Here is a 12,668-nt window from a genome sequence, read left to right on the forward strand (position 1 = left end):
GCTCTGATAAAAAAAGCCTCTGTCCACCAACTGGAACTGTTGACAGAGATATTCAGTCATTTTCTACTATTCATGTGTTTTTCTTTTTTTCTAAGACTTTCATCCATATTCAAAAGCCATTGCTACAGTATATTTCTTCGTATTTATCCTTGGCAGTAGCTAGCAAAATGTCTGTGGCAGACAAAGAGCTAAATTGCATTGAACTGAATCTTCATCATCATGGCCATAACCTTTTCTCGCTCTGGAATGGAAAGAAAAGAAACGAAGGCAGAAGAAAAGAAGCAGGGAAAAAGTTGCCCGTGCTACAGCATCCATTTAGTGTCAGGCATCTGCTTCTTTATTGCAACCTGATGGCATTATTCTCCCCTGGTGCCAGCAGGCAATCACCTCTATCACATGGCAATTATCTCTATAGCACTGCTCTGTGACTCGCTGACTCTCAGCACTGTCACATGTGACCCTTCCAGCCAGTCCTGAACGGGCACCGAGGAGGAGGAGAAGATTGGGGGAGTGAGGGAGGGGGAAATGGAGCGAGTGAAAGAGAAGACCCCAGTTATTGAGGTCCTGGACCTGCAGATTGCCTGAAACTGCAGACTGGTGTGCACTCCAGCAGAGAGAACCTGAAGACAATAGAGTCCACTGCAATTGCCTGGCCTGAGCTTAAGGGCTTCATTTGTTACCATCATGCTATGGTGTGTTTCCTTAGTGGGGTTTTAATAGGGTTTGTTTCATGTTTCATCATTTTGGTGTGTGTGTTGATGAAGATTTGGGCAGTTGGTATGGGAGGGTGTCCCACTTATAAGGTCATTTTCTAGGAAATGTCAAGATCCGTACAGTAGCCTTACCTAAATAACAATTTTCTATCTTCTTATATTTGTGACCTTTAATGAATGCATAATATAACACATCCTCCTCGTTATTGGCTGTGCATAGTTCCTGCTTGTGCAATGCAATCGCTCAAGGTGTTGGTAAGGTACAGTAGAGGCAAATCATTTCAATATCACTTGTAAGCTCTTCTTTATTATGATATAGCTGAATTTATTGTGAAACACTTTAGATTTGATCGTTTCCTGATTTGTGTTGGGTTGGGTTGTGGTGAATAGGATCAATTATATCCTGTATATTCTGACTAGTTCCAACAGGGGGCGATGTTTGTCAATGTGAGGAGTACACTCACCATGCACCTCCTGCATATCCACCCACACACAACTTCACCATTAGCTCACTGTTAAAACTACTGTTTTCTTAAACCATTAATTTTTATTAGATTCAATCGAATACACATTCTTTGGTGATGTTGTGCCTCTAGTGTCGCACATTTTCAAGCCTTCCATTCCCACACTGAAATGGCGTGTATAGCATTTCAGAAACAGCAAGCTGAAATGGCTGTTCTCAGGAATATACACATGGCTTGAGATGAGAGAAGTGTGACACAAATCAAATTGTGTACAAATATGCTCCATGTGTATTGACAGGCAACAGTTGACAGGAAATAATGGGTAGCTGCTTTATCGTGTTTTTACACTGCTTCTTTACAACAACTATAATCAGCCATTTGGAATGGTATGGGAATAACTTCCTCTCTCCTTGTGTTTCGTGAAATCACGTTTGCAAATGGGATGTTGTCTGTCAGAACAGTGCTGTGTCTATCTTGAAAACGGCACATTTCTCATTTTTGTCAGTGTTGTACCCCTACAATTTGTGTTCACCCCCCCCCCCCCCCCCCCTCTCTCTCCTGGATTGACTAAAATCCAATTTACGGGCTGTCAGCTCAACTCTATAATCCTATCCACTGCTGTATTTGTGAAGTAGCTCTTTGAATTTGCCATTTACTGTACTGTGGATATATACCGTCCCTGTAGATGTCTGTATTCCATACCCTGCTAGCTATATATACACTGGTAAACATATGGATGGAGGAGCACATATCAGTGGAGGCTGCTGAAGGGAAGACAGCTCAAAATGATGCCTGGAATGGCATTAATGGAATGGTATCAAACACATGAAACGTGGATTCCATGTGTTTGATACCATTCCACTGACTCCGTTCCAGCCATTATTATGAGCCGTCCTCCCCTCAGCAGCCTCCACTGGTACATATAAAGAGGCTTTTGAGATAGTCATTCTGTGTCATTGCGGGTTTTGTTCTTGGTATAGTAGTTTTTCATAGAGTAAAGAAACATTTAAGGTGTATCACTCTGTTGCAGTTAATTCCAACCCAATAGAGAGCAAAGGCTGTCACATGCTGCAATAAGCATCTAAGTTTGTGTCTGGTATTCAATCAAAACTGCATTAGTGGAAACCCAACACTGAAGAAAAATGACATTGTTCCTGTGCCAAATGAAAGTACATTACAAGTAATGGAATTCATTAGACATAATGTATATAGTGGAATAAAACAAAACTAGCTGTAGGCTATACATTCATTACAACATACCTGAGGGTTGAAATGATCTCATAACAGAACGTTGTACAACCTCAAAGCATTACAATATACAGTATGATTCATATCTCATGGAGAATTTCACTTACAATGGTATCCGTCACTGTAGTCTTGAAAAAATATCATTTGACAAATTGTATCCATAAATCCCACTATTTTTTAAAACTTCAAATAACTATAACTAATAATGACTGTAAATGAATAACTAATACCTAATAACTAACTATAATTATCAAATATCTATAACATGACTAGAAACTACCATTCACAAAACTTTAGCAATGGATTGGCATGTACCCACCTCATTGTCATGCTGCAGCAGTGCCTGGAAAAACAAGACACATGTTGTTGTGTGGCATAGAGTTGGTGACAGAGTGTGTAGCTGTCTGTGTGTTGTCTGAATGCGTAGTGTAGTGTGTGTGACGGGGTGCGTGGGGCTCTGCCACAGTAAATAAGAGTCATGGACAACCTGAGCAGGACACAATGCTCTCCCAGCAGACCACCACCTCCACCACTCCTGAAACATTAGCATTTCTCCACATTTCCTGGGGATGGGCTGCATTTCATGAATTGTAATGAAGGCAGGAGTTTTACTGGAGAGAGGACAGAGATGGCCTCGCAATTACTCTGGGATGGTCAATTTGCACTTTTCATACTGGCCACCATGCCTGTGATAAGAAAATGAGGGAAATGAATAAACCCCCGAGACCTGGGCAGCCTCAACAATTAATCCTGGCATTTAGAGAATAAAAAATAAAATCTGCCCGTGCGTGCAAAGTAAATAAATGAAGAATTCCGTTATTTTATAAATATATACATACTGTGTAGATTTATGCAGTCTGATGTGACTGAGGTTGAGGTATTTATCGGTGTCAGACGGAACCCTTTTCTTCATTCCATTTCAGCTCCCTTCAAACGGCAGTAACTCTGTATGCAGGCTAAAGAGGTTTGTGTGGAGATAAGGTTCCTATGGAATATTCGGAGTCATCTCTGGCCCCTGGTGCAGCTCCGGGGCCCCGGGGAGACGAAAGGGCAGTGGGAAAAGCAGCGTGGGCTGGGTGAGCTCATCAAAGAGCCTGGGGTCTGCCGTGTGTGTACGGTGCTCTGCCCTCGGGGGTGTTGGGGGGTAAGAGGGATACAGATAGTTGGGGGTTGGGAGGGGTAAGAGGGATATGAAATGTTGGGGGTCGTGCTAGTTAACTTACTGCGTGTGTGGATGGTGTTAGTGGGGTCAGAGGGGTACGGAGGGTTGGGGGTTGTGCTAGTTAACTCACTGCATGTGCGTAGGTACTGTAGGTGCTGAAGGGAAGGGCGATGGCTGGGTTAAAGATGCCAAACTGGCCCACCATCTGCTGCATGCGGCGGATGGTGCGCTCCTTGTCGGTGTCGGCAAACTTCACCACCAGGCTGGAGGATGCGCCCTGGGGGGGGAGAGAATCGGAGCCGTTCTGAGGAGAGAGGGACCGCACACTTAACCAACCAACCCTCCTCTGTCCGCAACGCCTCCACACAGCAGTTAGTGTATCAACATCATCATCAACATAACACGCCACATAGTCAGTCACTGTTACTGCTATGACAGTTGAAGTCGGAGGTTTACATACACCTTAGCCAAGTACATTTAAACTCCGTTTTTCACAAATCCTGACATTTAATCCGAGTAACAATTCCCTGTCTTAGGTCAGTTAGGATCACCACTTTATTTTAAGAATGTGAAATGTCAGAATAATAGTAGAGAGAGATTTATTTCAGCTTTTATTTCTTTCATCACATTCCCAGTGGGTCAGAAGTTCACATACACTCAATTAGTATTTGGTAGCACTGCCTTTAAATTGTTTAACTTGGGTCAAACGTTTCAGGTAGCCTTCCACAAGCTTTCCACAATAAGTTGGGTGAATTTTGGCCCATTCCTCCTGACAGAGCTGGTGTAAGTGAGTCAGGTTTGTAGGCCTCCTTGCTTGCACACGCTTTTTCAGTTCTTCCCACAAATTGTCTATAGGATTGAGGTCAGAGCTTTGTGAAGGCCACTCCAATACCTTGACTTTGTTGTCCTTAAGCCATTTTGCCACAACTTTGGAAGTATGCTTGTGGTCAATGTTCATTTGGAAGACCCATTTGCGACTGTCTTGAGATGTTGCTTCAATATATCCACATAATTGTCCTTCCTCATGATGCCATTCATTTTGCACCAGTCCCTCACACCCCCACACCATGATGCTGCCACCCCCTTGCTTCACGGTTGGGATGGTGTTCTTCGGCTTGCAAGCCTCCCCCTTTTTCCTCCAAACATAATGATGGTCATTATGGCCAAACAGTTTTCTTTTTGTTTCATCAGACCAGAGGACATTTCTCCAAAAAGTATGATCTTTGTCCCTATGTGCGGTTGCAAACCACAGTCTGGCTTTTTTATGGCGGTTTTGGAGCAGCGGCTTCTTCCTTATGAGCGGCCTTTCAGGTTATGTCGATATAGGACTCGTTTTACTGTGGATATAGATACTTTTGTACCTGTTTCCTCCAGCATCTTCACAAGGTCCTTTGCTGTTGTTCTGGTATTGATTTGCACTTTTCGCACCAAAGTACGTTCATCTCTAGGAGAAAGAATGTGCCTCCTTCCTGAGTGGTATGACGGCTGTGTGGTCCCATGGTGTTTATACTTGCGTACTATTGTTTTTACAGATGAACGTGGTACCTTCAGGTGTTTGGAAATTGCTCCCAAGGATGAACCAGACTTGTGGAGGTCTACAATTTATTTTCTGAGGTCTTAGCTGATTTCTTTTGATTTTACCATGATGTCAAGCAAAGAGGCACTGAGTTTGAAGAGGCCTTGAAATGCATCCACAGGTACACCTCCAATTGACTTAAATGATGTCAATTAGCCTATCAGAAGCTTCTAAAGCCATGACATCATTTTCTGGAATTTTCCTAGCTGTTTAAAGGCACAGTCAACTTAGTGTATGTAAACTTCTGACCCACTGGAATTGTGATATAGTGAATTATTGTGTCATGCACAAAGTATATGTCCTAACCGACTTGCCAAAACTATAGTTTGTTCACAAGACATTTGTGGAGTGGTTGAAAAACGAGTTTTAATGACTCCAACCTAAGTGTATGTAAACTTCCGACTTCAACTGTATATACAGATGTGCTCAAATTTGTTGGTACCCTTACAGCTCATTGAAATAATACTTCATTCCTCCTGAAAAGTGATGAAATTAAAAGCAATTTTTATCATGTATACTTGCATGCCTTTGGTACGTCATAGAATAAAGCAAAGAAGCTGTGAAAAGAGATTCATTATTGCTTATTCTACAAAGATATTCTAAAATGGCCTGGACACATTTGTTGGTACCCCTTAGAAAATATTATAAATAATTGGATTATAGTGATATTTCAAACTGATTTGTTTCTTTAATTAATATCACACGTCTCCAATCTTGTGATCGGTCAATCAGCCTATTTAAATGGAGAAAAGTGGTCACTGTGCTGTTTGGTATCATTGTGTGCACCACACTGAACACGGACGAGAGAAAGCAAAATGAGAGATTTGTCTGAGGAGATCAGAAAGACAATAATAGACAAGCATGGTAAAGGTAAAGGCTACAAGACCATCTCCAAGCAGCTTGATGTTCCTGTGACAACAGTTGCAAATATTATTAAGAAGTGTAAGGTCCATGGAACAGTAGCCAACCTCCCTGGGCGTGTCCGCAAGAGGAAAGTCAACCCCAGATTGAACAGAAGGAGAGTGCGAACGGTAGAAAAAGAATGAAGGATAACTGCCAAAGAGATACAAGCTGAACTCCAAGGTGAAGGTACGTCAGTTTCTGATCGCACCATCCGTCGCTTTTTGAGCGAAAGTGGGCTCCATGGAAGAAGACCCAGGAGGACTCCACTTTTGAAAGAAAAACATAAAAAAGCCAGACCGGAGCTTGTTAAAATTCATATTGACAAGCCACAATCCTTTGGACAGATGAGTCAAAACTGGAGCTTTTTGGCAAGTCACATAAGCACATAAGCTTTCAAAGAGAAGAACACCATACCTACAGTGAAACATGGAGGAGGCTCGGTTATGTTTTGGGGCTGCTCTGCTGCGCTGGCACAGGGTGCCTTGAATCTGTGCAGGGCACAATGAAATCTCAAGACTATCAAGGCATTCTGGAGCAAAACGTACTGCCCAGTGTCAGAAAGCTCTGTCTCAGTCGCAGGTCATGATAATGACCCAAAGCAAACAGCTAAAAGCACCCAAGAATGGATAAGAACAAAACATTGGACTATTCTGGGTTACCAACAAATTTGAGCACGTCAGTATATGTTTAGATAATGAACTCGAGTTAAATTATCAAGTCTGAAACAAGTCATGCATGATAATGTGATTGGATGGTTTAATTGTTCAGCATACACTGCTCATTTGACATTAGGCCTGTTGTTAACATCAATATTAGAAAGCTCCTCTCATCGAACATCAAGCTCACAGTTTTATAGCATTCCAGATACTACATGATTGGACATTTGTCTTATTGATGATATTGTGTCTGTGTGTTTGCGGTCTGCATACATAAGGAGGTATGTAGAGTCATATCAACCAGCTCTACTTCTATCTGTAATGTCCTCTTTTCAGATACAACCATAAACCTTCCATCTATTTATAATGCCATGTCATTTAGGCCAAACAAGTATATTGTGCATTAATACATAGTTCACTCTTTTTCCAAGAAAGTTCTTGGGGTTTAACCTTGGTCCAGCCATTCAAGAAAGGTTCCAAAACAAGCGACATATGATTATTTGAGATGAAGGGGCTAAGATTGGCATGGGCACCAGTAAGCACTTATTGACCTTGGTGAAGGAGCTCTTCTAAGTCTCTCTCTCTCTCTCTCTCTCTCTCTCTCTCTCTCTCTCTCTCTCTCTCTCTCTCTCTCTCTCTCTCTCTCTCTCTCCCTCTCTCTCTCTCAAACCAGCAGGTGTGTCTGCCACACACCATTCATTAAGAATCTTCAAATGATTTAGCGCTACATTTGACCTTTCATTCGCTCAGCCTTGCCTCCCCCTCCCCTCCCAAAACTGCCCAATCGATCCATATAAAAGGCCGAAATATTACTCTGATCTGACAGTGTAGAAAGGTTGTGCGTCATTTGAGATAAGAGGCTCCCTGAAATTGATGTGAGATTGTCAATAATAGCAGCGAGTGGCGGTGGGGGTTGGGAAGGGCTCGGCAGCCAGCTGGGAGGTGTTTGGGCTTGGGGGGGGGGGGGGGGGGGGTCGGGAGGTTGGGTGGTGAGCCACAGTGGGGATACTGTTCCCTAGGCTCCCAACTACACATTGGGGAGGTGAGGAAGTTTTTCATTTTTCTCTCTCTCTCTCTCTCTCTCTCCCCCATCTCTCTCTAAATTCAGCCGCTGAGGGGGTTGAAAATGTGTCAATCACATTTAATTTCCAGGCTTAACAATCTGGCTCGGGGCTTGGCTCTCTGCTTATGTAGGCGTGATTTGCAGGTTGCCAGAGATGCTAAAAGATAGTCAGTGGAGTGGAAGATTTTTTCTTCTTCTACCTCCTCTATGTTCCCTGTCTTTTCACTATCCCCTTATCCCATCTTCCCCTGACGGATGGCTGGCCATAAGTGCACGGCCTCACAAAGCTGCCTCTCCTCACCACCGGCACCACATTAGGCCCCTCCTCATTAAGTGCATTGTATGACTTAACAATGAAGTGCATGCGCTCCTAGGTAGTAGTGCGAGGGTAAAACGTCTGAAAGAGGGAACACACACTCATCCTCCCCCTCATCTCCTCTCCAGACCCACAGTCCATAATCTGGAGTGAGAGTCCATACAAGGTTACACAGCCCAGTCATTCTGGTAGAAGGGCCTTGTGTTGTGTCTGCCCAGATTTTACTATCTGTTCCTTTAACATTATTATGGTGTATACCTTTAGGCGAGTCTGGGAGAAGGGATGCGGGACTGCAATACAGGAATGTGCAGCAGTGGTAAACAGTGAATATTCTACCCCACAGCACTAAAAAAGCTATTAAAGGACTAGCTGGTTTGATAATGAGACTCGTGGTGCGTTTCCTCTCCTGCTCAGGCTCCCAGGTTCTTGGGCAGGGTTGGAATTTATAATCTGAAGGTATTAAGTTGTCTGCGAGCAACGAAGAGAGGGTACGCTGCAGCCCGAGCTCCTTCCTGTTCTGTCAAGCAGTCTGGAGTGTGCTTGCATATGGAAGTGTGGTTAATTGTGGATTGAGCGTGTGAGTGCAATGCCAATGCAGCTCCTAGTCGGTCTCCTGTTCTGTTCTCTCCTATTCTATCCAGATTGAGGTCTGTGTCTCTGCCCAGCTATTGGCTCTCCCAGATTGGTTGTATTGATCAGGGTGGATTCTGTCTGAACCCAGAGCTCCGGCAGTGCCTCGGCACCTTCAAATTGCTGCATGAACTCCAGGATCTTCAGAGTCCCTGGAAGACTTACAGTGGATTTACTAGCAGCCATCGTGCCACTGCACCACACTCTCAGCCTCTAATATGAAAGGTGGTAAGGTTAAACATATCTGGATGACTCCCTAATAACCCCCTCTCTCTCCTCTCTGCGGAAATGACAGCCGCTCCAGGCACGAGCTCTTTATTTCTGTTTTCGTCATCATACAAGCCATTCACTTTATGTGCCAACATCACATTGTATTTTTCACATGCTTCATAAACAACAGGTGTCGACTAACAGTGAAATGCTTATTCACGGGCCCTTCCCAGCAGTGCAGAGTGAAAATTAGAACAATTATAGAAAAAAAATAACACTAGGAATAAATACACAACAGGGAGTACCAGTACTGAGTCAATGTGCAGGGGTAAAAGTGACTAGGCAACAGGACAGATAATAAACAGTAACAGCAGTGTACGTGATGAGTCAAAAAAGTTAGTGCAAAAAGGGTCAATGCAGATAGTCCGGGTAGGGGGGCTTGGGGGTAGAGGCTGTTCAGGGTCTTGCTGGTTCAAGACTTGGTGCATCGCCTACCGCTTGCCTTGCGGTAGCAGAGAGAACAGTCTATGATTTGCGTGGCTGTTGACACCATTATTTTCCATGTCCATTCCTATGTTTGTTCCCATGCCTACCCAATTTACTGTATTGCACATTTTCAAGATATCCCGGTGTAGAATCTCTCTCTCCACAGTACAAAGCAGAGAGGTGGATGAACTATGAAGTAAAAGTCTCATTCAATTTTAAGCTGCCAAGTGTCAGGCAGAATCCCCACCGACTCAGAGCCTCTAGAGTGGATTCAGGAGAGGGAGTAAAACTGTGGGAATAAAATGGGCAGCTGTTCTTACACAGGAATATAGGGAAAAGGGACTGGGATTCAAAGAGAAGAGAAGTCTGCTCCCTTTGCAGTCAGGGCCGGCTTGGTTCCTTTCCAAACCCGTGTGAATGGTTCAGATAAAGCTGCAAACAACGCTATATATTTGATATTGCCTTAACTCTACACATCTGTCTCAGCGCATTACCTCGCAATAAGGTAATAAGGTTGAATTATCCTGCGCCTGCCGTCATCTTACATAAGCCGCTGCGACTCAGAAAACCTGTAATAGAACAAAGTGTCACATGGCGAGTGCCTTAGCGGTGTCCCTGTCTCTTTGGTTTAGTCAAACGGGGGCTTAGTCACTAGAACAAAGGTTCCTAGTTCCTACTCCACTCGCTCCAACAGGAATACACAGCTGTGTGGCTATTTCCAGATAATTGTTTAGTGAGCTCAGTGTTAAACTTTCTATTGTGTAGTTTCATGTCTCCATTATCATTATGATACACTGATTCCCATTCATCTGCACTAAATAACCACTGTGAATGACTTAACACACACTGTATATTTAGTGCTTGGTTAGTAAAATAACAAATGAGTGTAATCCATTAGGCTCTGATTAGAATGTAAATTGCTTGGGAAGTGACACTAGGGAAAAATGACATCTTATAAGCAATAGAACAATATGAAGAAACTATCAAGATAAACATAATTACGGCACATTGTTTAATGACGAGAAACATGGATATATCATCCATGTGAAGTAGCCTCCTAACATTAAACTATGCATGAGACATTTCATTTTATTACTGTGACACTGGCTGTCGTTCTATAAAAAATGGTATTTATAGTGTGTGTAAAGCGAGATCACACTTCGATATGGGCTTTTGACTCTCTCCTCTTAGCCTATCTCCCTGTCAGACACGGTGCCTTCAGAAAGTATTCACACCCCTGGACTTTTTCCACATCCTGTTATGTTACAGCCTGATTTTAAAATGGATTACATTGAGATGTTGTGTCGCTGACCTACACACAATGCCCCATAAATGTCAAAGTGGAATTATGTTTTTGGAAATGTTTACAAATTCATTAAAAATGAAAAGCTGAAATGTCTTGAATAAATAAGTACTCAAGCCTTTTGTTATGGCAAGCCTAAATAGGTTCGGGAGTAAAAATGTGCTTAACAAGTCACATAATGCGTAGCATGGACTCACTCTGGGTGCAATAATGGTGTAGAACATGGTTTTTAATTGACTACCACATCTCTGTACCTCACACATACAGTACCATTGAATTATCTGCAAGGTCCCTAAGTTGAGCAGTGAATTTCAAACACAGATTCAACCACAAAGGCCAGGGAGGTTTTCCTATGGTTTGCAAACAAGGGCACCTATTGGTAGATGGGCAAAAAAAGAAGCAGACATTGAATATCCATTTGAGCATGGTGAAGTTATTAATATTACACTTTAGTTGGTGTATCAATAAACCTAGTCACTAAAATAATATATGGGGGAAAAATGTGGCAAAGAAATGTCCTTTTTTATCCTGAATACAAAGCGTTAAGTTTGTGGCAAATCCAACACAACACACCACTGAGTACCACTCTTCATATTTTAAAGAATGGTAGTGGCTGTATCATGTTATGGGTATGCTTGTCATCGTCAAGGACTAGGGAGCTTTTTAGGATAAAAAGAAACTAAATAGAGCTAAGCACAGACAAAATCCTAGAGGAAAACCTGGATCAGTCTGCTTTCCAACAGACAATAACCTAAAACACAAGGCCAAATATACACTGAAGTTGGTTACCAAGACGACATTGTATGTTCCTATGTTCCGAGTGGCCTAGTTGCAGTTATGATTTAAATCGGCATGAGAATGTATGGCAAGACTTAAAAATGGCTGTCTAGCAATGATCAGCAACCAACTTGGCTTCACGAATTTGGGGCAAATATTGTACAATACAGGTGTGCAAAGCTCTTAGAGACTTACCTAGAAAGACACTGCTGAAACTGCTTCCAAAGGTGATTCTAACATGTGTTGACATTACAGAGTATTTTGTGTAGATTGTTGACAATAAATGAAAATTAAATCCATTTTAATCCCACTTTGTAACACAACAAAGTCAAGGGATATGAATCCTTTCTGAAGGCACTGTAGCTACAATGTTTCCATCACAGTCTAAAGTGGAACCAATCCCTTCCTAAGCTCAGGTGGAAATGAACCTGGCTCTCCGACACTCTCCGGCACTCTTGACCCTCCTATTCTGTCCCGGGACTTCCCTTAGACACAGCCTTCCTGAATCCCAGCAATTTGCTTTACAGCTCTTTACATTTTTAATTGTGTTGCGTCCTCAGCCATGTGAGGTCTACCGAGGCCCAGGCAGGAGGCGTGCGTGCTTGGAATGGAATGGAGAGCCTGTCAGGGTCTCACATCTGACCTGTCATCACCTCCCACCACCCTGCGCCACTCGTATTTATTTGGACAGTGAAGATTAAACTTATTTGGTTCTATATTCCAGTATTTTGAATTTGAGATCAAATGTTTCATATGAGGTGATAGTACAGAATTTCACCTTTTATTTGATGACATTTTATACATATCTGTTTTACCGTTTAGAAATGAAAGCACTTCATGTATCTTGTCCGTCATTTGAAGGCGCAGGGTTATAAGTATTTATTCAAATTCACTTATATAGTATTACATTTAGTCAAAAGTTTAGTATTTGGTCCCATATTCCTAGCACGCAATGACTAGATCAAGCTTGTGACTCTATAAACTTGATGGATGTATTTGTTTGTGATTTATTTTATTTATTTAACCAGGCTAGTCAGTTAAGAACAAATCCTAATTTACAATGATGGCCTACCCTGGCCAAAACCCAACAATGCTGGGCCAATTATGCACCACCCTATTGGACTCCCAATCACAGCCGGTTCTGATACCGGAATTGAACCA

General features: G+C 42.6%; 1 protein-coding gene across 16 annotated transcripts in view; it reads right to left on the reverse strand.

The window, feature by feature from the left end:
- LOC110524279 (CUGBP Elav-like family member 5) overlaps nucleotides 1-12,668 on the reverse strand; it is a 273,042-nt gene that overhangs the window by 16,983 nt on the left and 243,391 nt on the right. For 4 of the 16 annotated variants that reach the window (XM_090235487.1, XM_036978033.2, XM_090235489.1 and 1 more), the window contains exons 6-7: nucleotides 3,718-3,864; nucleotides 2,745-2,768 (exon numbers count right to left, since the gene is read on the reverse strand). In XM_090235487.1, coding sequence (XP_090091613.1) covers nucleotides 2,745-2,768; nucleotides 3,718-3,864 — 171 coding nt within the window. Of the gene's footprint in view, nucleotides 1-2,744; nucleotides 2,769-3,717; nucleotides 3,892-12,668 lie in introns of all 16 variants that reach the window. The other 12 variants (XM_036978031.2, XM_036978029.2, XM_090235484.1 and 9 more) reach the window with 3 other exon arrangements.

Source organism: Oncorhynchus mykiss, chromosome 5, assembly GCF_057628025.1.
Source record: "Oncorhynchus mykiss isolate SJ-2025 chromosome 5, ASM5762802v1, whole genome shotgun sequence".
Taxonomy (NCBI): Eukaryota; Metazoa; Chordata; class Actinopteri; order Salmoniformes; family Salmonidae; genus Oncorhynchus; species Oncorhynchus mykiss.